General features: G+C 45.4%; 1 protein-coding gene across 1 annotated transcript in view; it reads left to right on the top strand.

The window, feature by feature from the left end:
• The window catches only part of LOC121534054 (cilia- and flagella-associated protein 57-like), a 36595-nt gene extending 14072 nt beyond the window's left edge, over positions 1-22523 (top strand). The window contains 10 exon segments of the mRNA XM_045205447.1: positions 6118-6211; positions 7035-7225; positions 11011-11184; positions 12505-12663; positions 15056-15199; positions 20316-20432; positions 20566-20700; positions 21171-21314; positions 21503-21629; positions 21972-22523. Coding sequence (XP_045061382.1) covers positions 6118-6211; positions 7035-7225; positions 11011-11184; positions 12505-12663; positions 15056-15199; positions 20316-20432; positions 20566-20700; positions 21171-21314; positions 21503-21629; positions 21972-22165 — 1479 coding nt within the window. The 3' untranslated portion in view covers positions 22166-22523.
• Positions 22524-25409: the final 2886 nt, after the last annotated feature.

Raw genomic sequence — 25409 nt, 5'->3', positions numbered from 1 at the left:
CTTAAAAACATGATCCAAAGTGCTAATTTCAGGTAGCGCTGATAGGGATATTTAAGAGCAACCAAAAGCTGGTTTTACCAGTAATGCAGTTGGTTATGGAATGAATTTTGCCAGCGGAAATGCAGCCTATCCAGCCGTGACGCACACTGCCCATAATGCCCATGGAACAAGGGTAGCCAAATGTGCTTTTGGTGACTGTATACTTTGTATTTAGAAACATAAACTCATGTTTTTTCCCATTACGTTTTATTTGATTAAAAACCAAGCATAGCCTCCCCTCCTCTCAATGAAGGCTTTTCTTTGTCCTGCCCAATGCAATCACAAAGTAGTCAAGACTGTCGATAAAGGGTTTGGCTCCTGAGACCGCTTGGAAATAAATCTTAATCACCAAAGCTTTATTAAAATATAAAGTTTGAGAGGAGTAAAACAGTGAGCTGACATTCCCTTTTTATCTATGTATTGTAGGCAGGCCCACATTATTTTAGCCATGCAGGTCCCGTTTTGGACGTGCGTAAAACCCCCTCCATGATGTAGGCTGTGTGTCCATGCCCATCATCAAACAAGAGATGAGAACCTTGGTGAATACCAGTGAACCTTGTATATAGAAGTTATCTGTAGCCTGTAACAACAGCTTGTTTTCCGTTTCATATGTTCAAAACCCAAGTCCTCCCTTAGGCCTACTATAATGAAGGCTGGTTCAACAACAAGCCCTCCCTTAGGCCTACTATAATGAAGGCTGATTCAACAACAAGCCCTCCCTTAGGCCTACTATAATGAAGGCTGGTTCAACAACAAGCCCTCCCTTAGGCCTACTATAATGAAGGCTGGGTCAACAACAAGCCCTCCCTTAGGCCTACTATAATGAAGGCTGGTTCAACAACAAGCCCTCCCTTAGGCCTACTATAATGAAGGCTGGTTCAACAACAAGCCCTCCCTTAGGCCTACTATAATGAAGGCTGGGTCAACAACAAGCCCTCCCTTAGGCCTACTATAATGAAGGCTGGTTCAACAACAAGCCCTCCCTTAGGCCTACTATAATGAAGGCTGGGTCAACAACAAGCCCTCCCTTAGGCCTACTATAATGAAGGCTGGGTCAACAACAAGCCCTCCCTTAGGCCTACTATAATGAAGGCTGGTTCAACAACAAGCCCTCCCTTAGGCCTACTATAATGAAGGCTGGTTCAACAACAAGCCCTCCCTTAGGCCTACTATAATGAAGGCTGGGTCAACAACAAGCCCTCCCTTAGGCCTACTATAATGAAGGCTGGGTCAACAACAAGCCCTCCCTTAGGCCTACTATAATGAAGGCTGGTTCAACAACAAGCCCTCCCTTAGGCCTACTATAATGAAGGCTGGGTCAACAACAAGCCCTCCCTTAGGCCTACTATAATGAAGGCTGGGTCAACAACAAGCCCTCCCTTAGGCCTACTATAATGAAGGCTGGGTCAACAGCAATGCGTGTGTTTTTTATCCTGGCGATTTTATGATATCATTACATTTTATATTTATTTACTGTTGTTTAATTTTATTACAACCAATCTTATTAGAATGATTCAACTTCCTGGTTTTATGGTTACAACGTCCGTGGCGCTTGTAATGCAACTGGGATGCGTGTGATAGAAGGAGTCAGGCGCAGGAGAGTAATACGCATCCAAAGAGTTTATTCCGTCGATAAACAGTTGCGCAAGCATGCGACAACAACACTCAGGCACAGGGGGAAATATCTACCCTGGCAACAACACGGTAAGGGTAGCTCAACCGAGCTACACACAGCTCACTACAAACAATCACCCACACAGACAAGGAAGCAGAGGGAACACTTATACAATGACTAATTGGGGATAAGGACCAGGTGTGTGTGATTAATTAGACAAGACAAGTGGAGTGATGATAAATGGATCGGCAGCAGCTAGTAAGCCGGTGACGACGAACGCCGAAACCTGCCCGAACAAGGAGGGGAGGCAGCCTCGGCGGAAGTCGTGACAGCAACTTCTGGAGATGTGTGAATGCGATCTGATCTGTAAACTGGTTCCGATTATGTTCATAAAACATAGGCCTATTTGGGAGCAGTATAACGGTGTAGACATTCTCCCTTTCTCTTTATATTGGATCTTTTTTCCAGCTACTGTGAAAAGTTTGGATATGCGTAAAACCCTCCATAGTCTGCGTTGTTTTAATATTATATGCCCACGGGGAGAAATTGTGGTGCGTGTAAGTGTGACATACAGTGAGGGAAAAAAGTTTGCCCACTGACAAAGACATGATCAGTCTATAATTTTAATGGTAGGTTTATTTGAACAGTGAGAGACAGAATAATAACAAAAAAATCCAGAAAAACGCATGTAAAAAATGTTATAAATTGATTTTCATTTTAATGAGGGAAATAATTATTTGTCCCCTCTGCAAAACATGACTTAGAACCCTTGTTGGCAATCACAGAGGTCAGACGTTTCTTGTAATTGGCCACCAGGTTTGCACACATCTCAGGAGGGATTTTGTTCCACTCCTCTTTGCAGATCTTCTCCAAGTCATTAAGGTTTCGAGGCTGACGTTTGGCAACCTCGAACCTTCAGCTCCCTCCACATATTTTCTATGGGATTAAGGTCTGGAGACTGGCTAGGCCACTCCATGACCTTAATGTGCTTCTTCTTGAGCCACTCCTTTGTTGCCTTGGCCGTGTGTTTGGGGTCATTGTCATGCTGGAATACCCATCCACGACCCATTTTCAATGCTCTGGAGGTTCTCACCCAAGATTTGACGGTACATGGCCCCGTCCATCGTCCCTTTGATGCGGTGAAGTTGTCCTGTCCCCTTATCAGAAAAACACCCACAAAGCATGATGTTTCCACCTCCATGTTTGACGGTGGGGATGGTGTTCTTGGGGTCATTGGCAGCATTCATCCTCCTCCAAACACGGCGAGTTGAGTTGATGCCAAAGAGCTCCATTTTGGTCTCTTCTGACCACAACACTTTCACCCAGTTCTCCTCTGAATCATTCAGATGTTCATTGGCAAACTTCAGACGGGCATGTATATGTGCTTTCTTGAGCAGGGGGACCTTGCGGGTGCTGCAGGATTTCAGTCCTTCACGGCGTAGTGAGTTACCAATTGTTTTTTTGGTGACTATGGTCCCAGCTGCCTTGAGATCATTGACAAGATCCTCCCGTGTAGTTCTCGGTTGATTCCTCACCGTTCTCATGATCATTGCAACTCCACGAGGTGAGATCTTGCATGGAGCCCCAGGCCGAGGGAGATTGACAGTTATTTTGTGTTTCTTCCATTTGCAAATAATCGCACCAACTGTTGTCACCTTCTCACCAAGCTGCTTGGCGATGGTCTTGTAGCCCATTCCAGCCTTGTGTAGGTCTACAATCTTGTCCCTGACATCCTTGGAGAGCTCTTTGGTCTTGGCCATGGTGGAGAGTTTGGAATCTGATTGATTGATTGCTTCTGTGGACAGGTGTCTTTTATACAGGTAACAAGCTGAGATTAGGAGCACTCCCTTTAAGAGTGTGCTCCTGATCTCAGCTCGTTACCTGTATAAAAGACACCTGGGAGCCAGAAATCTTTCTGATTGAGAGGGGGTCAAATACTTATTTCCCTCATTAAAATGCAAATCAATTTATAAAATTTTTGACATGCATTTTTCTGGATTTTGTTGTTGTTATTCTGTCTCTCACTGTTCAAATAAACCTACCATTAAAATTATAGACTGATAATTTCTTTGTCAGTGGGCAAACGTACAAAATCAGCAGGGGATCAAATACTTTTTTCCCTCACTGTAGCCTATTTAAAACAAGTTGTTTTGGTGTGGTTAGAATTTTATTAGAATTATTTGTTCTCTTTTTAGGCCTTATCAATAATGAATTTAATCTTGCATATTGACAATGTTTGGCATGTCCATGCTCAGCCATAATGCAATTTACAGTAGGCCTAGCCCCTATATCAGTGTGAATGCTATTGAAGCCATGCAATTACTTAGAACAATGTGGACTGCAAAGTTAACGTATTTAGCAAAGATAGGTTTACATTTTCTTATTTTGTTTCTGTAAGCCATTTAACAAACTGTAACGGACTAACATTGAAATTGGAGTTGATTCCAAGGCAATACATAAAAGACCGTAAATACACAACTTGAAGCAACCCCATATTTCGCCATGGAGCACGTTCTGATTGGCCAGTGAGGGGCCAAGCCTCGACACACCCACAACTTGTTTATTCAACAAAACCCAGCCCCTTCACTCCAAGGCCAGCAAGATAATTGTGATAGTGAAAATAGCAAAAATATTTTTAACACACCCCTGAACCTATAGTGCTAACGCCTGCGCTTAGATTGACCATTACATTAGGTTTATTAAAATAGAGCCCTGAGTCTGTTTACTATAGCTCAATATATACTGAACAAAAATATAAACGCAACATGTAAAGTGTTGGTCCCATGTGTCATGAGCTGAAATAAAATATAATAATTTTCCATACGCACAAAAAGCTTATTTCTCTGAAATGTTGTGCACAAATTTGTTTACGTCCCTGTTAATGAGCATTTCTCCTACCATAACGTTGTTTTAGAGAATTTGGCAGTACGTCCAACTGGCCTCACAACCGCAAACCACGTGTGACCAGCACAGGACCTCCACATCCGGGATCATCTGAGACCAGCCACCTGGACAGCTGATGAAACTGTGGGTTTGCACAACCGAAGAATTTCTGCACAAACTGTCAGAAACCTTCTCAGGGAAGCTCATCTGCGTGCTTCTCGTCCTCACCAGGGTCTTGACCTGACTGCAGTTTGGCGTCGTAACCGACTTCTGTGGGTAAATGTTCACCTTCGATGGCCACTGGCACACTGGAGAAGTGTGCTCTTCACGGATGAATCCCGGTTTCAACTATACCAGGCAGATGGCAGACAACGTGTATGGCGTTGTGTGGGCGAGCAGTTTGCTGATGTTAACGTTGTGAACAGAGTGCCCCATGGTGGCGGTGGGGTTATGGTATGGGCAGGCATAAGCCACGGACAACGGACACAATTGCATTTTATCGATGGCATTTTGAATGCACAGAGATACCGTGACGAGATCCTGAGATTCATTGACGTGCCATTCATCTGCCGCCATCACCTCATGTTTCAGCATGATAATGCGCGGCCTCATGTTGCAAGGATCTGTACACAATTCCTGGAAGCTAGAAAATGTCCCAGTTCTTCCATGGCCTGCATACTCACCAGACATGTCACCCATTGAGCAAGTTTGGGATGCTCTGGATCGACGTGTACGACAGCGTGTTCCAGTTCCCACCAATATCCAGCAACTTCGCACAGCCTTTGAAGTGGAGTGGGACAACATTCAACAGCCTGTTCAATCAACAGCCTGATCAACTCTATGCGGAGATGTGTCGTGCTGCATGAGGCAAATGGTGGTCACATCAGATACTGACTGGTTTTCTGATCCACACCCCTACCTTTTTTTAAAGGTATCTGTGACCAACAGATGCATATCTGTATTCCCAGTCATGTGAAATCCATAGATTAGGGCCTAATTTATTTATTTCAATTGACATAGATTTCCTTATATGAACCGTAATTCAGTAAAATCTTAGAAATTGTTGCATGTTGCGTTTATATTTTTGTTCAGTGTAATACTTCTAACACGTTTTAACTTTCAAACGTGTTCGGCTCTCATAATGGTATGCACTGAGTGTACTTTGCCTTGTAAGAGCCGGCCTTGATAAGAGCCACTGCTAGATCGACATGTAACAGTGTTGCTTCCGCCCCTCTCCTCGCCCCTACCTGGGCTTGAACCAGGGACCCTCTGCACACATCGACAACAGTCACCCTCGAAGCACCGTTACCCGTCGCTCCACAAAAGCCGCGGTTGCTCCACAAAAGCCGCGACCCTTGCAGAGCAAGGGAAACAACTACTTCAAGGTCTCAGAGCGAGTGACTACTAGTGCGCACCGCTAACTAGCTAGCCATTTCACACCGGTTACAGACACATAGAAATGAAAATTGAAAGTGGCTCTGGCTGGGCTGGCGTAAGGTGAACACCTCAGTGAGGTTCATATGTAGAGACATCCCTCTTTCTTCACCTCTCTTCATCCCTCTCTCCATCTCTCCTGTCAGATCCTGAAGACGGAACGAAGCAAGATGGAGTCAGCCAATCAGGAGGCCATGTTCGGGGTGACGGAGAAACACTCCAAAGAGCTGCAGGATCTGGGTGAGTTCTATTCTATTCTGTTCTGTTCTATTCTGTTCTATTCTATTCTGTTCTGTTTTATTCTGTTCTATTCTTTCTATTCTATTCTGTTCTGTTCTATTCTGTTCTATTCTATTCTGTTCTGTTTTATTCTGTTCTATTCTGTCTATTCTATTCTGTTCTATTCTGTTATATTCTGTTCTGTTCTATTCTGTTCTATTCTGTTATATTCTATCTATTCTATTCTATTATATTCTGTTCTATTATATTCTGTTCTATTCTATTCTGTTCTGTTTTATTCTGTTCTGTTCTATTCTGTTCTATTCTGTTCTATTCTGTCTATTCTGTTCTATTCTGTTCTATTCTGTTCTGTTCTATTCTGTTCTATTCTGTTATATTCTATCTATTCTATTCTATTCTATTCTATTATATTCTGTTCTATTCTATTCTGTTCTGTTTTATTCTGTTCTGTTCTATTCTGTTCTATTCTGTTCTATTCTGTTCTATTCTGTTCTATTCTGTTATATTCTATCTATTCTATTCTATTCTATTCTGTTCTATTATATTCTGTTCTATTCTATTCTGTTCTGTTTTATTCTGCTCTGTTCTATTCTGTTCTATTCTGTTCTATTCTGTCTATTCTATTCTGTTCTATTCTGTTATATTCTGTTCTCACTTCTTGTCCATCTATCGGAAAAGTTACCTCTTAAGTTTTGAGTTAAGAGACTTGAATGACTCCCATTTCAGTGTGTACATTGACAGCAGCACCTGATAGCATTGACTGTGTTGAATCCAGTGTCCTCCTCATATCCTCTCTGTGACTCTCGCTGCTCTCCTCCCCCAGGGTCAGCCAACAGTCAGAAGCTGATTCTGGAGTATGAGAAGTACCAGGAGCTGCAGCTCAAGTCTCAGCAGATACAGCAGGACTACGAGGAACAGCTGCAGCAGATGGACGAGAGCAAGGCATCTGCCCTGGAGGATCTCACCCTCCACTATGAGGGGAAGCTGCATGAGATGCTGCTGGTGTTGGAGCAGGTAGGATATATAACGTCAAAGGGCTTGTTAGGGGAGGTTTGTAGGTGGGATTTGGGGCTTTATATAGAGAGTCCTTACAGGTAGGGTCCTCTTTTTCCCCAGGAAAACCTTTCTTTGTGTTAGGACCCTGAGTTTTCCCTGACTAGTTCTTTGTGTTAGGATCCTGAGTTTTCCCTGACTAGTTCTTTGTGTTAGGATCCTGAGTTTTCCCTGACTAGTTCTTTGTGTTAGGATCCTGAGTTTTCCCTGACCAGTTCTTTGCGTTAGGACCCTGAGCTTTCCCTGGTCAGGGTATGTGGTCCCTCCCTCCCTTCACACTCCCCTTCCTCCCTTCTCTCCCTCCCTCCCTCCCTCCCTTAATTATATCCCTCCCTCCCCTCTCGCCCTTTCTCCCTTCTCTTCCTTCTCTCCCTCCCTGTCATCTCTCCCTTCCAACCTTCACACTCCCCTCCTCCTTCCCTTCACACCTCCCTCCTTCCCTTCACACTCCCGTCCTTCCCTTCACACTCCCCTCCCTCCCTTCACACTCTCTCCAATCCTTCCCTTCACACCTCACTCCTTCCCTTCACACTCCCCTCCTTCCCTTCACACACACTCCCCTCCTTCCCTTCACACTCCCCTCCTTCCCTTCACACTCCCCTCCCTCCCTTCACACTCCCCTCCTCCCCTTCACACTCCCCTCCCTTCTCTCCCTCCCTGTCATCTCTCCCCTCCTTCCCTTCACACTCCCCTCCCTTCTCTCCCTCCCTGTCATCTCTCCCCTCCTTCTCTTCACACTCCCCTCCCTCCCTGTCATCTCTCCCTCCTTCCCTTCACACTCCCCTCCCTCCCTGTCATCTCTCCCCTCCTTCCCTTCACACTCCCCTCCCTTCCTTCACACTCCCCTCCTTCCCTTCACACTCCCCTCCCTCCCTTCACACTCCCCTCCTTCCCTTCACACTCCCCTCCCTCCCTTCACACTCCCTTCCCTCCCTTCACACTCCCCTCCATCCCTTCCCCACTCCCCTCCTTCCCTTCACACTCCCTCCTTCCCTTCACACTCCCCTCCCCTCCTTCCCTTCACACTCCCCTCCTTCCCTTCACACTCCCCTCCTTCCCTTCACACTCCCCTATCTTCTCTCCCTCCCTGTCATCTCTCCCCTCCTTCCCTTCACACTCCCTCCCTTCCTTCACACTCCCCTCCATCCCTTCCCACTCCCTCCTTCCCTTCCCACTCCCTCCTCCTTCCCTTCACACTCCCTCCCCTCCTTCCCTTCACACTCCCCTCCTTCCCTTCACACTCCCCTCCTTCCCTTCACACTCCCCTATCTTCTCTCCCTCCCTGTCATCTCTCCCCTCCTTCCCTTCACACTCCCCTCCCTTCGTTCACACTCCCCTCCCCTCCTTCCCTTCACACTCCTCTCCCTCCCTTCACACTCCCCTCCTTCCCTTCACACTCCCTCCTTCCCTTCACACTCCCCTCCTTCCCATCACACTCCACCCCTTCCCTTCACACTCCCCTCCTCCCCTTCACACTCCCCTATCTTCTCTCCCTCCCTGTCATCTCTCCCCTCCTTCCCTTCACACTCCCCTCCCTTCCTTCACACTCCCCTCCCCTCCCTTCCTTCACACTCCCCTCCCCTCCTTCCCTTCACACTCCCTCCTTCCCTTCACACTCCCCTCCTTCCCTTCACACTCCCTTCCTTCCCTTCACACTCCCCTCCTTCCCTTCACACTCCCCTCCCTTCCTTCACACTCCCCTCCCCTCCTTCCCTTCACACTCCCCTCCTTCCCTTCACACTCCCATCCCTACTCTCCCTCCGTCATCTCTCCCCTCCTTCCCTTCACACTCCCCTCCCGTCTCTACCTCCCTCTCTCCTCTCTTTCCCTCCCTCTCTCCTCAACTCCCGCCCCTCGCCCTCCCTCTCTCCTCTCCCTCTCCTCTCCTCCCCCTCTTCTCTCCTCCCCTCCCTCCCTCTCTCCTCCCTCTCTCCTCTCCCCTCTCCTCCCTCTCTCCTCTCCTCTCCCTCCCTGCTGTGACACTAATTGGAAGCGAAGAGACAAATTAATCTGCAAGCGGCAGGTTCTCCGTCGAGGACGTCCGCAGAATCTTTAAGGAAATGCGACGTCAACTCCCATCACTGCTAAAGTGGGTGTGAGCCGCGGGGGCAATGCAGGGCCTGCATAATCACTTTATTATTTCACTTTGAATGGAATAGTGAATTAATCTGAGAGAGAGAGATAGAGAGAGAGAGAGAGAGAGAGAGAGAGAGAGAGAGAGAGAGAGAGAGAGAGAGAGAGAGAGAGAGAGAGAGAGAGAGAGAGAGAGAGAGAGAGAGAGAGAGAGAGAGAGAGAGAGAGAGAGAGAGAGAGAGAGAGAGAGAGAGAGAGAGAGAGAGAGAGAGAGAGGACAGCCAGGGGGTGGGGACAAAATGGATGTGAATATAAAGGCAAGAAACAATTACAGCAGAGGTAAAATGTTGTTGTCATTCATGCATAACATTAAAGTTATTGTGCCAGCCTCATCCAGGAGTGTACATGTAATGTTTAAGCATAGCTAAGTTACCCCCAGGGACTCATTTATTGAAGTGGATATTACAGATGTAGTATCTTAATTTGATCACTCTTTTGTTGCTGAGAATATTCCAGTGGATTTTCCAGGAAATGCAGATGAGCTTTGTGATTTACATAAACTTACCGAAAACCTGCACTAACACACAGTTATATTAACAGTATTCCACTTTTCATGTAGCCTCATTTTGACCAGCTAATAGCCTCACCACCGATCAAGCAACATTATGGACAAAACGTTCAAATCCTGTTGCTGCAGTACTATTTTGCTGAGACAATACTGGTCAAATTAAGAGAGAGACAGAGACAGAGACAGAGAGAGAGAGGCGGTGGATGGCATGCGGAGTAGCTCTGTAGCTTGGTCCTGACTGGGATAATTGAGGATGTAGGTTACTACAGGTGCATAAACAAACACCCAACAATGGGATTATCCATCTTGTTCACAGATGCCGTGCTCGGATGACCTCTGTCCTCTGACCTCTGTCTGTGTTGAGGTAGAGCTCCCGTTCATGCCCTCTTTATCTCTCTCTCTACCTCTCTCCATCTGTCTCTTTTTCTTATCTTATCTTTCCCCACTCTATCCTTTCACCTCTCTCTTTCTCTCTATCTCATTCCCCCTCTTTACCTGAACTCTTCCCATCTCTCTTGCCTTGCTATTTTCCACATCTTTCTCCCTCCTCCTTTCTGGATCTCTCCCACTTTAAACTCTGTTTACTTATTTCCCTCTCCCTCCTCCCCCTCTCCTTCCCCTCCCCACCCCTCCCTCCTCCCCCTCTCCCTCCTCCCCCTCTCCCACCCCCCTCCCTCCTCACCCTCTCCCTCCCCACCCCCTCTCTCCCCACCCCTCTCCCTCCCCACCCCTATCTCTCTCCCCACCCCCTCTCTCTCCCCACCCCCTCTCCCTCCCCACCCCTCTCTCTCTCCCCACCCCTCTCCCTCCTCCCCCTCTCCTCCCCACCCCTCTCCCTCCCCACCCCTCTCCCTCCTCCCCCCTTTCCTCCTCCCCCCCCCACCCCTCTTTCTCCTAACCCTTCTCCCTCCCCCCACCCCTCCCTCCTCCCCCCTCTCCTCCTCACCCTCCCCACCCCTTTTTCTCCCAACCCCTCTCCCTCCTCTCCCTCTTCCTCCCCACCCCTCCCTCCTCCCCTCTTTCTCCTCCCCTCTCCCTCCCCACCCCTCTCTCTCCCCACCCCTCTCCCTCCTCCCCCTCTCCCTCCCCATCCTTCCCTCTGTAGTGTCAGGAGGAGTCTCGTATCCAGGGGAGGGAGTTTGAGGAGAGCAGGAAGCAGATGGAGGAGGATGGAGACAGGGAAATCCAGGACATCAGGATCCGCTATGAGAGATGGCTGAAGGACGAGAGGGAGACCAACATGCGCCTGAAGGGAGACACCGGCATCATGAAGAAGAAGGTAGAGACATGATCTTCTCACCCCCACTCCTCCCTCCACCATCCCAAGCTCGCTCAAAAGTTTCCTTGGTTCCTTTTGTCCTTTCCCGGCCTTCTTCTCAGAACATAAGATGGATACGAGGAGAGCGTTGGAGGAGAAGATCAGAGGTTCCTCTCCTCAGATGTTCTCCAATGCTCTCCTCACTTTCCTCAGACATTTTGAGATGGAAGTGGGGAGAGGACAGAGAGGAGAGGACGGAAGGGAGAGGACAGGGGGGAGAGGACGGGGTGGAGAGGACGGGGGGAGGACGGGGTGGAGAGGATGGAGGGGGAGAGGACGGAGGGGGAGAGGACGGGGGAGAGGACAGGGGGGACGGGGGGGGAATCAAGATTCCCCGCTAGTCTCCCTCCAACTCCATCCTTCACACAGACCCTACCCAACCCTCTCCCACCTAGACCCTGCCTGTCTGCCTTCTCATCACACCTCCCAGGCTGCAGTGGTAGATCATAGTTACAGTCAATCAGACGCAGCATACGGCCTGCTGACGGCGAGCAGGGCCTATCCATGTGTCCATAGTTAGGCCCTAATGCGCTCCCTCCGCTTTCTCACTCAATGTCACAGGGATGATGTTGAGTCAGATCCTGCTGCTGTGTGTAGATTCTGCTGTCCTATATACCTCACCCCATTCTGTCTGTCTGTCTGTCTGTCTGTCTGTCTGTCTGTCTGTCTGTCTGTCTGTCTGTCTGTCTGTCTGTCTGTCGGCTGTCTGTCTGTTGTCTGTCTGTCTGTCTGTCTGTCTGTCTGTCTGTCTGTCTGTCGGCTGTCTGTCTGTCTGTCTGTCTGTCTGTCTGTCTGTCTGTCTGTCTGTCTGTCTGTCTGTCTGTCTGTCGGCTGTCTGGCTGTCTGTCTGGCTGTCTGTCTGTCTGTCTGTCTGTCTGTCTGTCTGTCTGTCTGTCTGTCGGCTGTCTGTCTGTCTGTCTGTCTGTCGGCTGTCTGTCTGTCTGTCTGTCTGTCTGTCTGTCTGTCTGTCGGCTGTCTGTCTGTCTGTCGGCTGTCTTTTCTTGTCTTCTCCGATTTTTTTGGTCTCCTTCCCTTTCTCCCTAGATCAGGTCATGCTGTTTTTACTGTCCAATATCGTACTGCATGTGGAGGCTTTATTATGTGTTATGGGAAGCTATAAAGCATATGAACATTGTTTAAGTCACAATGAGTTATGAAGATGGTGACTGATGACAACCTTTTCCTTCTCTCCCTGCCACGTCTCCCCCCTGTCTTCCCTCCCTCCCTCCCTCATAACACACACACACACACACACACACACACACACACACACACACACAGTTCAGCAGCCTGCAGAAGAATATAGATGACAGGAGCGTGGAGAAAGAGAAGATGAAGTCAGAGCAACAGAAGCTACTGGCACATCAGAAGTGTCTGGAGAAAGACATCCTGGCCCTGAAGAAAGAGATCCAGGAGAGGGATGAGACCATCCAGGATAAGGTGAGAGGGTTGCTGCTGGGGTGAGGGGTGCAGGGGCTGAGGGGGTACAGCCAGGTGCCATGGCAAGGAGAGGGTTAGGTTTGTTCCAAAAGGAGCCAGGCAGGAATGATAGGTTTGCCTCCAAGGTATGCAGAAACATGGAAGGAAGGAAAAAAGTCAATTTTATTGATGGACCTCTACTGTTTATGATTGTAGTTGACTGTTCAAATTTTCTTCTCTCATAATCGAACACAATCAACTCATACGCTATTATAGATTGTCCATAAACGTTGTTCTCCCCCATACATCCATTATCCTGAGTCCCAGTCCCAGTCCCATGCATCACACCAGACAAGGTGACTTTGAGACTGTGAGACTCCTCCCCTTCCCAGAGCAGTGCAGCACAGCACTGAGCCTTGAGTGTGAAGGTCCAATAATTAATAATCACACTGCATCAGCATGTGGTGGAGCAGGCCACCGTCTCAGACACCTGCTCTGCGAACACAAACTCATGTACGCATACCACCCTGCATCCCACTGCTGGCTTGCCTCTGAAGCTAATCAGGGTTGGTCCTGGATGGGAGACCATATGCTGCTGGAAGTGGAGGCACTCTTTCCTCTGGTCAAAAAATATATATATATATATCCCAATGCCCCAGGGCAGTGATGGGGACATTGCCCTGCGTAAGGTGCCGTCTTTCGGATGGGACGTTAAACAGGTGTCTTGACTCTCTGTGGTCACGAAAGATCCCATGGCACTTATCATAAGAGTAGGGGTGTTAACCCCAGTGTCCTGGCTAAAATGATGGATACCATCATGGCCACCTAATCATCCCCAGCTTCCAGTTGGCTCATTCCTCCTCCCTCCTCTCCCCTGTAGCTATTCCCCAGGTTGTTGCTGTAAATGAGAATGTGTTCTCACTCAACTTACCTGGTAAAATAAGGGTAAAATATATTTTTTAATAACTATCCACCTCTCTCTTTTTTTTCTCCATAAGGTTACATGTTGTGTCCCTGCATAAACAAAGCATGAACAAAGAATGCTGCTGTTAGCGCAATTGATGTGCGAGACACTGGGACACTGGGACACTGAGACACTGGGACACTGAGACACTGAGACACTGGGACACTGAGACACTGGGACACTGGGACACTGAGACACTGGGACACTGAGACACTGGGACACTGAAACACTGGGACACTGGAACACTGAGACACTGGGACACTGGGACACTGGGACACTGAGACACTGGGACACTGGGACACTGGGACACTGAGACACTGGGACACTGGGACACTGAGACACTGGGACACTGGGACACTGAGACACTGGGACACTGGGACACTGAGACACTGGGACACTGAGACACTGGGACACTGAGACACTGGGACACTGGGACACTGAGACACTGGGACACTGGGACACTGAGACACTGGGACACTGGAAATTCAGCGTTACAGCGTTATTGAAATTTAAAGGCAATGTTCCCGCGTCAGCGGAGACTGCATACACGGTAAACGCTGCAGATATCGGCTCAATAGGAAATTACCTTTACATTTCTAGCGTGCTATATGTAACGCTTCAGCGATACAGATTGAATAGAGCCCCTAATTGATTACTGTCTTTAATGTGTAAATGTCACAGATGCTGTCTATGAAAAGATTACCCCCCCCCTACACTCACACACACATTCACCCGCATTCAAGATTAAACGCTTTCAAATAGCTAATTGGACAGAGAGTAAATTCTAATAAAATGGTCCCACATCAAAAGAGGAGCCCCCAGTTCAGTTCAAACACAGATCCATCCTCCTATCCTTCCTCTTCATGAATAAAGATTCACACTCAGCAGCGTAGCCGTGGCAACTGTTGTTCTAACGCCCGCCGTCTCTAACGATGATACATTTGAACATTAAAGATGCCTCCGAGAAGTTAAGCTTAAACATTAGATTTGGTTCACTTGTATTGTGGAACTATGGAAGTTACATTTTACATTTAATTTCATGGGATATCAATGTTGGAAGAGGATTATGAATGTAATTGAAATGTAAAAATAACGCAAGCCAAAGACTATCAAGAGAATGGGTTGATTTCATGGCGTATTTAAACAATCTAACAACCTGTTGCGTGGCAACATTGCTTCATGGCTTGTTATATTCTATGAGTTATTACATGGCAGTTAAATGATTGTCTAGTCATTCAGTGTAAAATTAAACTTGAAGCAGATCTGAGGCCTGTTTCTGCTGTCTTGCCAACTCCTATGGTTGTTGCGTGACAAAGACCATATGAGTTGGCAAGACAGCACAACAGATCGGGGACCAGCAGGCTAAGGTCTTGTGCCTGTGTAAGAGAAATGCATCCATGATCTGATCTGAGGCCTGTTTGTCTTGTCTTGTCCTTTATCCCTGTGTAGGAGAAATGCATATACGACCTGAAAAAGAAGAACCAGGAGCTGGAGAAGTTTAAGTTTGTTCTGGACTACAAGATCAAAGAACTGAAGAAACAGATCGAGCCCAGAGAGAACGAAATCAAGGAGATGAAGGAGCAGACCCATGAGGTAAAACAAGATGGCTCCTCTTCCTCCTCCTGTATCAGTTCTTTAACAGGTTAACTGTATTTGTATTTGTATTTATTATGGATCCCCATTAGCTGCTGCCAAGGCAGCAGCTACTCTTCCTGGGGTCTGGCTAAATTAAGGCTGATACGATTTTAAAAACATTACAATACATTCATAACAGATTTCACAATACACTAAGTGTGTGCCATCAGGCCCCTACTCCACTACCACATATCTACAACACAAAATCAATGTGTACGTGTGTGTATAGTGCATATGTTATCATGTGTGTGTATGCATGTGTCTGCGCCTATCTTTGTATTGCGTCACAGTCCCTGCTGTTCCATAAGGTGTATTTGTATCTGTTTTTTAAATCTGATTCTACTGCTTGCATCAATTACCTGTAGTTCCGTGTAGTCATGGCTCTATGTAGTACTGTGTGCCTCCCATAGTCTGTTCTGGACTTGAGGACTGTGAAGAGACCTCTGGTGGCATGTCTTGTGGGGTATGTATGGGTGTCTGAGCTGTGTGCTAGTCATTTAAACAGACAGCTCGGTGCTTTCAATATGTCAATACCTCTCACAAATACAAGTAGTGATGAAGTCAATCTCTCCTCCACTTTGAGTCAGGAGAGATTGACATGCATATTATTAATGTTTGCTCGCTGTGTATATTCAAGGGCCAGCCGTGCTTCCCTGTTCTGAGCCAATTGCAATTTTCTTAATTCCCTCTTTGTGGCACCTGACCACACGACTGAACAGTAGTCCAGGTGCTACAAAACTAGAGCCTGTAGGACCTGCCTTGTTGATAGTGCTGTTAAGAAGGTAGAAGGACAGACTTCTCCTCATTTTAGCTACTGTTGTATCAATATGTTTTGACCATGACAGTTTACAATCCAGGGTTACTCCAAGCAGTTTAGTCACCTCAACTTGCTCAATTTCCACATGATTTAGTTGAGGTTTAGGGTTTAGTGAATGATTTGTCCCAAATACAATGCTTTTAGTTTTTTAAATATTTAGGACTAACTTATTCCTTGCCACCCTTTCTGAAACTAACTGCAGTTCTTTGTTAAATGTTTCAGTAATTTCAGTCGCTGTAGTAGCTGACGTGTCTAGTGTTGAGTCATCAGCATACATAGACACACTGGCTTTACTCAAAGCCAGTGGCATGTCGTTAGTAAAGATTGAAAAAAGTAAGGGGCCTAAACATCTGCCCTGGGGAATTCCTGATTCTACATGGATTATAATGGAGAGGCTTCCATTAAAGAACACCCTCTGTGTTCTGTTAGACAGGTAACTCTTTATTCACAATATAGCAGGGGGTGTAAAGCCATAACACATACGTTTTTCCAGCAGCAAACTATGATCGATAATGTCATAAGCCATACTGAAGTCTAACAAAACAGCCCCCACAATCTTTTTATCATCAATTTCTCTCAGCGAATCATCAGTCATTTGTGTAAGTGCTGTGCTTGTTGAATGTCCTTCCCTATAAGCGTGCTGAAAGTCTGTTGTCAATTTGTTTACTGTAAAATGGCATTGTAGCAGGTCAAACACAATTTTTTCCAAAACTTTACTAAGGGTTGGTAATAGGCTGATTGGTTGGCTATTTGAGCCAGTAAAGGGGGCTTTACTATTCTTAGGTAGTGGAATGACTTTTGCTTCCCTCCAGGCCTGAGGGCCCACACTTTCTAGTAGGCTTAAATTGAAGATATGGCAAATAGGAGTGGCAATATCATCCGCTATTATCCTCAGTAATTTTCCATCCAAGTTGTCAGACCCTGGTGGCTTGTCATTGTTGATAGACAACAATAATTGTTTCACCTCTTCCACACTCAAAATTCAAAATTAAAATGATTGTCTTTCATAATTTGGTCAGGTATACTTGGATGTGTAGTGTCAGCGTTTGTTGCTGGCATGTCATGCCTAAGTTTGCTAATCTTGCCAATGCCAAATCATTAAAGTAGTTGTCAATATCAGTTGGTTTTGTAATGAATGAGCCATCTGATTCAATGAATGATAGAGCTGAGTTTGCCTTTTTCCCAACATTTCATTGAAGGTGCTCCAAAGCTTTTTACTATCAATCTTTATGTCATTTATCTTTGTTTCATAGTGTAGTTTCTTCTTCTTTTTATTCAGTTTAGTCACATGATTTCTCAATTTGCAGAATGTTTGCCAATCGGTTGTGCAGCCAGACTTATTTGCCATTCCTTTTGCCTCATCCCTCTCAACCACACAATCTTTCAATTCCTCATCAATCCACGGGGATTTAACAGTTTTTACAGTCATTTTCTGAATGGGTGCATGCTTATTAGTAACTGGAATAAACAATTTCATACACACCACGGACCAACAAATATTCTTTACATCAACAACATAGGAATCACTACAAAACGTATTGTATGACCTCTTATACACTATATTATGCCCAGACTTTGGAACTTTGGTTTTCCTAGATATGGCTACTATATTGTGATCACTACATCCGATGGATCTGGATACTGCTTTCAAGCACATTTCTGCAGCATTAGTAAAGATGTGAGTAAATACATGTTGATGATTTAATTCCTGTGCTGTTTGTAACTACCCTGGTAGGTTGACTGATAACCTGAATCAGGTTGCAGGCACTGGTTACAGTTTTAAGCTTTTTCTTGAGTGGGCAGCTTGATGAAAGCCAGTCAATATTTAAATCACCCAGAAAATATACCTCTCTGTTGATATCACATACATTATCAAGCATTTCACACATGTTATCCAGATACTGACTGTTAGCACTTGGTGGTCTATAGCATCTTCCCACAAGAATGGGCTTTAGGTGAGGCAGATGAACCTGTAGCCATATTACTTCAACTGTATTTAACATGAGATCCTCTCTAATCTTTACAGGAATGTGGTTGTGAATATAAACAGCAACACCTCCACCACTGGCATTTCTGTATTTTCTGTAAATGTTATAACCTTGTATTGCTACCAATGTATCATCAAAGGTAGTGTCTAAGTGAGTTTCAGAGATAGTCAGAATATGAATGTCATCTGTTACTAGCAAGTTATTGATTTCATGAACCTTGTTTCTTAAGCTACATATGTTAACGTGGGCTATTTTGAGCACTTTTCTGGGATGCTTGCTTGTTTTCATTGCTTTACTGGGAAGCTTAGCAGAAGTAGATATTCTCATGTTATTTATGTTAGTGCAGGGTGAGCTGCACACAGTGGACTTCCTACTAGGGCACACTGCATCAGTGCTAACAGCTTAAATCTGGTTCATAGGCACATGATTGCTGCGAACAATAGCTGTAGGATCAGCAGAGGCATTCAGGGCAGTTATAGGGACATACATTAGGTTACTTACATTGTGTCTACCAATGCCCATGGTATAATGTAAATTTGCTAAAGCTTATGATGACTCAGCGACACAATAGTAAGGATTGACTGAGCTGGGCTTGGGTCATTGATAAGTCATTGTCTCAACACAGCCTTATAATGCTGTGAAAGGATCCAGGAACCCAAATGATTTGGGTGGATCCCATCCTCCTTATAAAACGTGTTTTCTTTCCAAAAGGTATTGAAATTGTTCACAAAAGTTACACCCATTGAGCTGCAATAATCACGTAGCCAGTTGTGAAGAGAAATAATCCTGCTAAAGCGTTCAATGCCATGATTCAGAGAGGGCACAGGGCACAGATATGATGGGTCTTTTATTAGTGTCTTTTTTATTTTATTTTATTTTTTATTTCACCTTTATTTAACCAGGTAAGCCAGTTGAGAACAAGTTCTCATTTACAACTGCGACCTGGCCAAGATAAAGCAAAGCAGTGCGATAAAAACAACAACACAGAGTTACATATGGGGTAAAACAAAACATAAAGTCAAAAATACAACAGAAAATATATATACAGTATGTGCAAATGTAGCAAGTTATGGAGGTAAGGCAATAAATAGGCCATAGTGCAAAATAATTACATTTAGTATGAACACTGGAATGATAGATGTGCAAGAGATGATGTGCAAATAGAGATACTGGGGTGCAAATGAGCAAAATAAATAACAATATGGGGATGAGGTAGTTGGGTGGGCTAATTTCAGATGGGCTGTGTACAGGTGCAGTGATCGGTAAGGTGCTCTGACAACTGATGCTTAAAGTTAGTGAGGGAGATAAGAGTCTCCAGCTTCAGAGATTTTTGCAATTCGTTCCAGTCATTGGCAGCAGAGAACTGGAAGGAATGGCGGCCAAAGGAGGTGTTGGGAGAGAGTCAATCAGCTCTTTGAAATCCAGTTTCAACTGTTCAGAGCTGCCCTTCATAATGTCATTCAAACCCACATGGACTACGATAGAATCGATGTCCATGTCCTAGCATAGTACATTCAGCTTAGTAATATCATTTACTCGAGCTCCGGGATTTGACATTGTTTTTGCACCAGGAACAGTCACATTTCTTACCATGGTGCTGCCCAAAATCACGGCTGGCAAGAAGGACGAGGAAATCCGCCCACTCCTGTCATTGTTGAATTTGTTGAAAACCATCGCTGAAATGTCTCTTGAGTAGGTACATACAGTGAGGGAAAAAAGTATTTGATCCCCTGCTGATTTTGTAAGTTTGCCCACTGACAAAGAAATGATCCGTCTATAATTTTAATGGTAGGTTTATTTCAATTTATAAAAATGTTGACATGTGTTTTTCTGGATTGTTTTGTTGTTATTCTGTCTCTCACTGTTCAAATAAACCTACCATTAAAATTATAGACTGATCATGTCTTTGTCAGTGGGCAAACGTACAAAATCAGCAGGGGATCAAATACTTTTTTCCCTCACTGTAAATAGTATTTGTATTCTATCAGCAGTTGTCCACAGTAGGCTAACTGAAATGTCTCATTGATTAGAATGAGAATTGAATGTTCACTGAAACAAATCAGTTCCTACTTTTGTCATCATTGATACTTATTTAAACCGCCTGCCAACTTTTAGCCCTCTCTTCATCTAAATGGAAATGACCACTGTGTCCATATAGATAGGAGTGGATCAGGGTTTATATGAGTGCTATAGATCAGCTGAATGAGGGAGAGGGAGGAGGGAGTGGAGGATATAGAGATCAATGCTATGGGCTTCCTGTACTCTGTAGATGGAGCAGGAACTGGATACCTTCCACAAGAAGAACGCTCAACAGGAACTGGACATCGCTGAGCTGAAGCTCAAACTCCACACCACCGACAAGGAGATGCACAAGGGACTGCAGAAGGTGTGTAGTGTGTGAGAGAGAGGGAGAGTGATACCATTTTAATTTGAGTGCATGGCAGGTGTTTCTATTTGTGGTTTTATCTTTGTCTGACTTTTATCTGTTGAACTTTGTATGACCAACCCCTCCTCCCCAGGTGAGGGATGTGGAGGCCCTGGTACGTAGGTTCAGGACGGACCTCCATAACTGTGTGGGCTTCATCCAGGAGCCTGAGAGGCTAAAGGACAGCATAAGAGACCTCTACGACCGCTATGTACAGAAGACTGATGTGGTGAGAGAGAGAGAGAGAGAGAGAGAGAGAGAGAGAGAGAGAGAGAGAGAGAGAGAGAGAGAGAGAGAGAGAGAGAGAGAGAGAGAGAGAGAGAGAGAGAGAGAGAGAGAGAGAGAGAGAGAGAGAGAGAGAGAGAGAGAGAGAGAGAGAGAGAGAGAGAGAGAGAGAGAGAGAGAGAGAGAGAGAGAGAGAGAGAGAGAGAGAGAGAGAGAGAGAGAGAGAGAGAGAGAGAGAGAGAGAGAGAGAGAGAGAGTTAGTTAGTTGTTTTTATCCTCTTTCATGCAAGCTGGCAGAGTGAATTGGTTTGTAAAGTTATAATGGCTAAATTGTTTCTAAAGTGCTGGTCTAAGAAAAGTTATTCCTGAGCAAGTCTTTACCCAGAGGCTAAAGAATGCAACTGGTCATGGATAAGTAAGTTGGCTACTGTGTATTCATTGGAATCAAAGATGGCTTCTCTTCATGTCTCTCAGGTGGATATAGTTGGTGTGGACACAGACATCCAGAGGGAGTACGCCCGGCACAGGGAGCACCTGGAGAGGAACGTGGCGTCCCTGAAGAGGAAGCTGGCCAAAGACGGCGTGGTCCACCATGCTGACAACGTCAAGATCCTGCAGGTGACAGAGACAAGACTTTTCATAAAGGACTGTTGGAGTGTCCCACACAATGATCATAGAATTAGTGACCACAAAACAGAACCGCTTTCATTCACATATATTAGACACCCCAAATCTATAGGCTGTTTGTTCTGTGGTATTCTGTGACTAACTGATTGATTAATTGATTCATTCATTGATTGCTACAGGAGAATGCAACTCTGATCAGAGAGATAAATGATCTGAGACAGGAGTTGCGTCTGGTGCGTTCCCAGGTCCACGACTACAAGAGTCTGATGAGAAAGCAGGGCAAGAAGCAGACCAACACTCTCAAAGGTGACCTGTTTCTCTCTTATCTGTCTGGTTTACAGTAAAGACAACTGATTGCAGATTTCTACTCATTGGAAAGAGTTTCCTGAACTTCTCTGAAGTAGAGCATTCATTTTTCTAGCCACTGTGTGAAGAGTCTGTAGGATAACCTTTACCATGTGGGGAAACCACCTCACTTCATGGAGTTTATATTATCATACAGGTGCTTGAGGTTCTCTGTTTCATCGCTAAGATGTTTTTTGTCCTAGTAAGGTCACTTGAAAACTAGGGAAAACTCCTATTTCGAAGTTATCCATATCTAAAGTAGCTGTTCCGTGAGCTGACTTGTTGTCTTGTCTCCGTCCTCAGCGCTGCTATCTCCCAGGGCCAACCCCAGTAACATGGTGGTCCATCTGAACCAGGAGGAGGAGGGGGACCGTATCGTTCAGCTGCAGCGCCTGGAGATCCACAGGCTCAGGGAGGAGATCCAGGTCCTGATGAAGATACACCCTTATAGACCACCCTCCACCGTCAAGCTACCCTCCCTCCAAATCAACTCATAACCATCACCACCCCCAACCCCTCCCTCCAAACCAATTTTAAGCGACTTGGAAATAAAAAGGAAAACAATTCATATTAGATTTTTAATATAGCCTAAATATATATATTTCAAATGAGATAGTCCCATTTGGATTTCCAAAAGTGAATGGAAGGTGTTATTGGCAGGGTCAAATCAAAGCATTGTGTCAGACTAGAAATTCAGATATTATTTTTTAATGACAACCTATTAATTAACAAGAACAATTTACATTGTTGGGTATGCAAAACAGTCTACTCCATATTTATGAAATATGTTATAGGCTTGTCAGTAGGCTAGCAGATCTGTGTTTTGATTAATGCATGTGCGTGCGTTTTTTACGGGACCTGTTAGTCAACGGGTAGGCTATTCCTTCTTATTATCACCATAATAATGGGACATGGAAAAAACGGTAAGCCTATCATTCTCTAGGCTTTAAAAAGTATGGGGAAAATCTATTTTGTCTATTTCCTTCGTGCTATCCCAACGGCGCACACCCCCTTCATGAGACGTGTTTATAATTCCAGGCTGGCGCTCGGGCTTTCCCCATGAGACTTCAGCGAAAGGTCGCGCGCTGCTCTGTAGCCCACGGATGCGCTCTCCCCTCCCAACCGGCGTCGCCTCTGAGTGCGGTGACCACACCTGCATTAGGGAAAGTCCGCTAGACCTGCGCACCGTTCCGTGAGAGCGAGAGGCACACACAATCACCCTCGGAGAAAGGTAGTCCGTCTAGTCAGAGGTGCGTTGATTATCGAGACTATAGTGTTCCAAACCGCTCTTGCACACACCAGCCGCGCGGCATATGGTCGGGAATCGGAAATACCTCCCGGCGCAGGAGCGCAGATCTGTGGAGCCATTCGGTTTCGGGGATGAATAGCGACAGGGAATGTGCCAGCCCCACGCACAGGTAAACAGCCTACAGACAGAATACAAATGCCAGACAGTGCATGAATCACACACTCGATTTGATGAAGAGCCACCTAAAGCAGACTAGGCTATATAACTTTCTTGAAATTGTTCCACCTTTTTAGTTCGGTTCTAGGCTAGCTACTTATTTGAATTTTCAAGCAAGGAAATTGAGGTGAATATAAATGTAGTCTAGTTTACTTTCATAACGTCCTCATGACAGGTCATCATATGACAGTGTCAGGTAGCTTTATGATGGTGTTGTGTATGACAGCCTTGGGTAATGTGTTACTGTATGTTTGTTGTAACCATGTCACCATCCTGTTGAGACAATCATCCCATAGAGCCAGAGTAGGCTACATGGAGAGTTTAGCTCACTGCAGTTGCCACATTGAATACATATAGCCCTTTGTATTTTCTGATAGCTATCTCCCATTTAAGGACAATGAAGCTCATCATTTCGGATTTGTCAACATTTAATAGCGGGAAATTGGTAACTTACTTGGTCCACCCCCTCATAAAGTTTCATCATGGTTATTAGCTAGCTGTTTGACTGAAGTTTTAATTAATATTCTTGAGCCTGACTTGACCATTGACCATAAGAGTTATTAAACATGGCGTAAAAAACAGTAATGTATTTAAAAACTAAACAAACACATACTCCTGACTATTTTTACATCCATGATGCAAATAACACAATTCTGGTGAGTTTCGTCTATTTTCAGCCATATTTTTGTGAAACTGGAAAGACTGGAATAGTTTAATAAATATTAACCTTTTATTGCCAGACAGAATGGGTGGAACAGGTTTTGTGGAGGACTGAATTGTCCCGTTTTTTATTTATTTATTCAAGCCAACCAAGAAGTTCCTATAATGTAACTAGTTCCGGCCAATACCACATCACACCTTAACCTTTGGACCATAGTGTTAATGTTGGCCGCAACCTCTAAACTCTGTTATGATGTAGCTATTTCCACTTTTATATACCATACAAAACAAAGGTCACTGGTGTTGTGGAAAATCCATCTAGCATATTCTTGTGTAACAGTAAATGACTATACCTAGCAGGGAACAACAATGGAGAGGTCACTCCTATCTCATGGCTCATAATAATGTCTGGAACGGAGCAAATGGAATGGGATCAAACACAAGGAAACCATGTGTTTGATACATTTACATTTACATTTTAGTCATTTAGCAGATGCTCTTATCCAGAGCGACTTACAGTTAGTGAGTGCATACATTTTCATACTGCCCCGTGGGAAACGAACCCACAACCCTGGCGTTGCAAGCGCCATGCTCTACCAAATGAGCTACCATTCCACTGATTCCGCTCCAGGCATTACCACAAGCCCGTCCTCCCCAATTAAGGTGCCACCAACCTCTTGTGATGTGTGTGTGTGTGTAAGGGAGAGAGGGTGAGAGAGAGAAAGAGAGAGAGAGAGTGACAGGGAGACAGAGAGAGACAGAGAGACAAAGAGAGAGAGAGACAGGGAGAGAGAGGGTGAGAGAGGGTGAGAGAGAGACAGGGAGAGAGAGAGGGTGAGAGAGAGAGAGAGAGAGAGAGAGAGAGCGAGGGTGAGCGACAGAGAGACAGAGAGAGAGGGTGAGAGACAGAGAGAGAGGGTGAGAGAGAAAGAGAGGGGTGAGAGAGAAAGAGAGACAGAGAGAGAGAGGGGTGAGAGGGAAAGAGAGACAGAGAGAGAGAGAGAGAGAGGGTGAGAGAGAAAGAGAGACAGAGAGAGAGACAGAGACACAGAGTGAGAGAGGGTGAGAGAGAAAGAGAGAATAGTAAGTGAATGTGTGATGTGTAAGGAGTGCGTTTGGCATGTATTTGTGTGTGTGTCACAGATGTGTTTCACACAGATCGTGGTCTGCACAGTGTTCAAAGAACCAATCCAATGAACCATCCAATGTTCTACTTGAACCCTGGAAGCCAGCCCTGTGAGGATCAGGTTGTAGCCCAGGCTCCTGTTTCACAGAGCAGGGAGGACTGAATATGCTGAAGGCCGCCTCCGAACCCAAAAAGTAAACACGTTTCCTGTCGTCAGCAGAGTGGAGCGAGGCAAGGAGGACACGAGCGCATGTTAATTTTTGATTTGATTTTAATATTGCAGCTGTGCTCGATAAAGGCACTACAGAGAGTGTATATCCAGGGGTGGCGGCTATAGGAGACACTATCAGCAAAAACACAGCAAGGACAGGAAAATATGCTAATGAAAAGCCCATTGCGAAAACATTGCAGACTTTGTTTAGATTATGTTTGTGCTGTATTATAACGTGTTGGTGTTGGTGTTCTGTTTTTTTTTTCCTTTCAATTCTGT

This window comes from Coregonus clupeaformis, chromosome 20 (assembly GCF_020615455.1).
Source record: "Coregonus clupeaformis isolate EN_2021a chromosome 20, ASM2061545v1, whole genome shotgun sequence".
Taxonomy (NCBI): domain Eukaryota; kingdom Metazoa; phylum Chordata; class Actinopteri; order Salmoniformes; family Salmonidae; genus Coregonus; species Coregonus clupeaformis.
The sequence above is the reverse complement of the archived record's forward strand: the minus strand, read 5'-3'. Positions and strand labels throughout refer to the sequence as shown.